Genomic DNA, 3911 nt, shown 5'->3' with positions numbered 1-3911 from the left:
ATAAATTATAATCAGAAAATTATTAAAATATTAATAATTTTTATGATCAGAATGTTTTGTTTGTGCGCACAGATAGAAACATAAACAAAACCGTAACGTTTTCGTGCTGTATATTACATGTATACGCTTGTATATATATACCATGAAGTAGGTGGGGATGAGGGGTTTTTCCTCGTGGCCGTCAGAGAAGCAAATCTGTGCACAGAAATGTTTCAGCTCGTCCTGGGTCAGCTGGCTATCGGGGGCCGCCAGTACACATGCGCAGATGTCTTGATGCAGCACAGGGTGGGGAACCTGGTTATAATAATAGAATTATTTAATATGATATTATAGACATTATCACGCTGGTTTATTCGTTTGTGGAGACGTAAAAGACCTACATCATAGCATGACGCACCAGTTCGCATTAAGCCTACCACTGAAAGTTTGAATAATCGCGCCATATTGCAGCCTAATACGGGGTGCTCACTACGGCTGGATATGGCCGATCGCCCGACTCGGTCGCCTGAAACTGAAAACAAACACGTTTGTTTTTGAGGCGATCGAATCGGGCGATCGGGGCCTGATCCGCCTATCCCAGCCGTAGTGGGCACCCGGTATAACAAGTCAACAAAAGTCTGTAGATTTTATTTTACTCAAATTTCGTTTGCCTGCTGAAATCATGGTGACGTTTAGGAAAGAGCAGAGTGTTTTTTGTATTGAGCATTACCTCTCCATAATCTCACCATCCTTGACATTGATGGCATGGAGAGAATGCTTAGGTGCCCTCAAGACCTTTGGCGTCATGAGTAGTAAAGTTCCGTCAGTCTGGATCTATAGCGAATGAGAACTAAAAATGTCCTTTAAAATGACGACTTCAGGTGTCCAACACGCACCATGCACAGCCCTTTAAGCGTCACCAGGGTGCAGATTTCAGTAGCCGAGTCCTATGCGACGTCTGTCTGTAGACGATCTGCAGCTTGGACTTTCCTACAACTCAACAGTCTGCATTCTCATGACAGATTTTAACATACGACTGTACCATTTCGATCTTTGCTAGGCCGAGATGACATGAATCAGAGCAAGGCAATGTGCTCATGATTCCTCGATTGTCTTGAAAAACGGGATCATTTCCTCGAAGACATTTGGTTTAGTTCAAACGTCATTTTCATCCTGAGGGATATGTTAAGGTAAAAAATGATGTCTATTGGGTACACCACTCCCTATTGTCTCCAGAAGCCACTTCATACTGAATAGGTACAGTGTATGTAGCTTTAAAAACTCATGGTTTAGCAGGTCCTTGCGTTTGGGCGCCATAGAACATGTTGGAGGACGCGTTAAAAATGTGTCCAAAAGTGGGCATCTAGAGCATTCAGACTGCTTCTAGGAATTTCAGGATGAAATCGTTAGTTTCCTCTCAGTCTGTAAAATAAATTAAATAATGTTTACATGTCACAGGCATAGAAAATTAAATGTCAAAGAAAAAATAAAGAAAAAGGTCAGCCAATCTTTTCACGACTTCCTTAACAAAATAAAATTAAAAAATTGGTGAGCTTTGCGTTTTTGATTTGCTATTTTCTTTAAGCCATTTCTGTTTTCAAAATAAGTGTCTTCTTTGTGGATTTTATGTCAAACAAATTCCTTTTGAATGAAATATGTCTGCTCCAAATTGCAGCATTCTAGAACAATTTTTGTGCGAGGTATTCAGAAAAAAACTGTACTGTTTTTTTTATCACCCTGTACGTCTGGACCTTCTAAAGCATAGGCTTATCTTGTAAAAAAAAATGCTAGGAAGTTCCATTAGTCTATTAAAAAAAAGAATACCCCCACCCTAAGCCATTAAAAATCAAGACGATCCCAAACTGTTTCCTGTTGTCGTAAAACAAAGCTACAACCCCACTGTGACCCTGGGTTTGTCCCTTTTAAGCAAATCAGTCAAGCAGTTTGGAATGAGTCGGGAGAGGGGGAGGAGAGAGAGCTATACTCTACTTTCACCCACAATCATCCGCTCACTTACAGGTACCAAGCACACGTCCCGGACTTTTGGGTGAGCCAGAATCTTCTGCTCCAGCCAACCAGGGTACACCAGGCAAGCCCCATAAGTGATGACGTCATTATTCCGACCAATCACGTACAGGCTTCCCTTGCCGTCAAAGTAACCGTTGTCGTTGGTGTCGAACCAGCCGTCCTCTGAGAACTGGCCTGTCGTGGCGGGATCTTTCTCCTCCAGCTGGTTGAAGTAGCCGGAGAAGAGAGTCTTGCCTGGGAGACACGGATGAAACACAGCCACACTTAGTACCCAGTGCACAATACGACCGATTTAGACGTACGGTCCGATTCGACAAACGATCCAATTCGATATACGATCGATTCAACTCACAATCCAATATTCGACGCACAGCCAATTCGATATACGATCCGATTCGACATACGACCAATTCGACTCGCGACCTTGATAAACAAACGTATTTTATTTTGATGGTCTGTGTCGAACTGTATTATCATTATCACGTTTAATGATGAATGCTCTAAAAAGAAGCAGGTAGGCCTGAAAGATAAACTTTTTGGTATGGATTATATTATGTTCTTCGGCAAAGACACGCCAGTTTTGTTTTTTTATGACAACCGTAATGTGCACTACCTTTGTTGGTGCATTTTATTTTTTTCATTAGTAACCACACTTCAAAACAAAACAAGTCAAAAGATTTGTACGTAACTAAAAGCGCCAAACCTCCACATTGCCAAAGGTTTCATAATCATTCTTTCGGTAGCATCATCTCGCCATACAAGTCCCACAAATTTTGGTCCGTGATCAAATCCCTCGCTTCTTCGTCGTTTTTGTTGGGGGGGGGGGGTTTACTCAACATCGTTTATATCCATTTAAAATCACATTACAGTATGGGTTTTTACTGAAAAACGTTTATTAAAGGCACAACAAATGCAGAATTTCTGTTTCCAAGGACTCTCAAGCAATGGAAGTCACCAAACTTTGACGGTTATTTTTCGCTAATCAAACGACACCCACCTCCCTCTTTCGCAAATATCTCAACTTCTAATCAGAATTGATAAATATATATTTCATCAAAAGACGGACAAATGAACATGTTTTATGATGATACCTATAACTGCACATACCACAGAATTGACCAGCGACTGATTCTATCGACATGCAGATAACTTTAGAACGACAGATGTACGTCATTGGCCGATATTTATAGTAACAACCACCTTGCTTCACGTCCCTTTACTTCCCAACTCGAAGTCAGGTACCCATTAAAGGTGGGTGGACGAAAAAAAAATCCGTGGCCGAACCGAGTCTCGAAGCTTGACTTTCTGCTTTGGAGACAAGCGCACTAACCACTCCGCCACCAGGCCACTGTAGGCTACAGGCTTTAAAAATACTGCAATAGTGCTTTGTGGTCGTGTTGTCACCGTGAACGACAACAAAGTGGGAATCCCCCAATGACGTCAAACAAGATGGTAGTTACTATAAATATCGGCCAATGGCGTCATCTGTCGTTCTAAAGTTATCCGCATGTATTCTATCGTGTCATGACACATATTATTAATATACCAGCTAAAATCAGAACACAATATGAACATAAAACTAAATGAACAAAGATACTCACCTACAGTACAGTATTGTTCATAAATCCTCGACAAGCCATTAACCGCGATAACACAAACACTGAGAGTGTCAACACTTATTTCCAACAAATTATATGTTAATATTTCAAATTAAATTATTTTCTTCTCGTCCGCTTCCACTAGGTTCCACTGCTCTCTGCAATTTTTCTTTGGGGAATATGGAAGACGATGGGTAAAGTTCGTCTGAGGGCTACAAATTTGAGTCTTCTTTACGGAAGATCGAGGTTCGAAAACAATTTATGATTGGGGTGGGGGAATTCGGTGTTTGTTTGGGGTTTTCGTCG

General features: G+C 41.2%; 1 protein-coding gene across 1 annotated transcript in view; it reads right to left on the bottom strand.

The window, feature by feature from the left end:
• LOC101847850 (4-coumarate--CoA ligase 2) overlaps positions 1–3911 on the bottom strand; it is a gene marked incomplete at its 5' end in the record, with an annotated part of 18018 nt that overhangs the window by 3963 nt on the left and 10144 nt on the right. Inside the window, 2 exon segments of the mRNA XM_013080195.2 lie at positions 142–294; positions 1997–2241. Coding sequence (XP_012935649.1) covers positions 142–294; positions 1997–2241 — 398 coding nt within the window.

The sequence above is a fragment of the Aplysia californica genome, unplaced genomic scaffold (genome assembly GCF_000002075.1).
Source record: "Aplysia californica isolate F4 #8 unplaced genomic scaffold, AplCal3.0 scaffold00005, whole genome shotgun sequence".
NCBI classification, from domain to species: domain Eukaryota; kingdom Metazoa; phylum Mollusca; class Gastropoda; order Aplysiida; family Aplysiidae; genus Aplysia; species Aplysia californica.
This window is presented reverse-complemented; position numbering and strand designations above follow the sequence as displayed.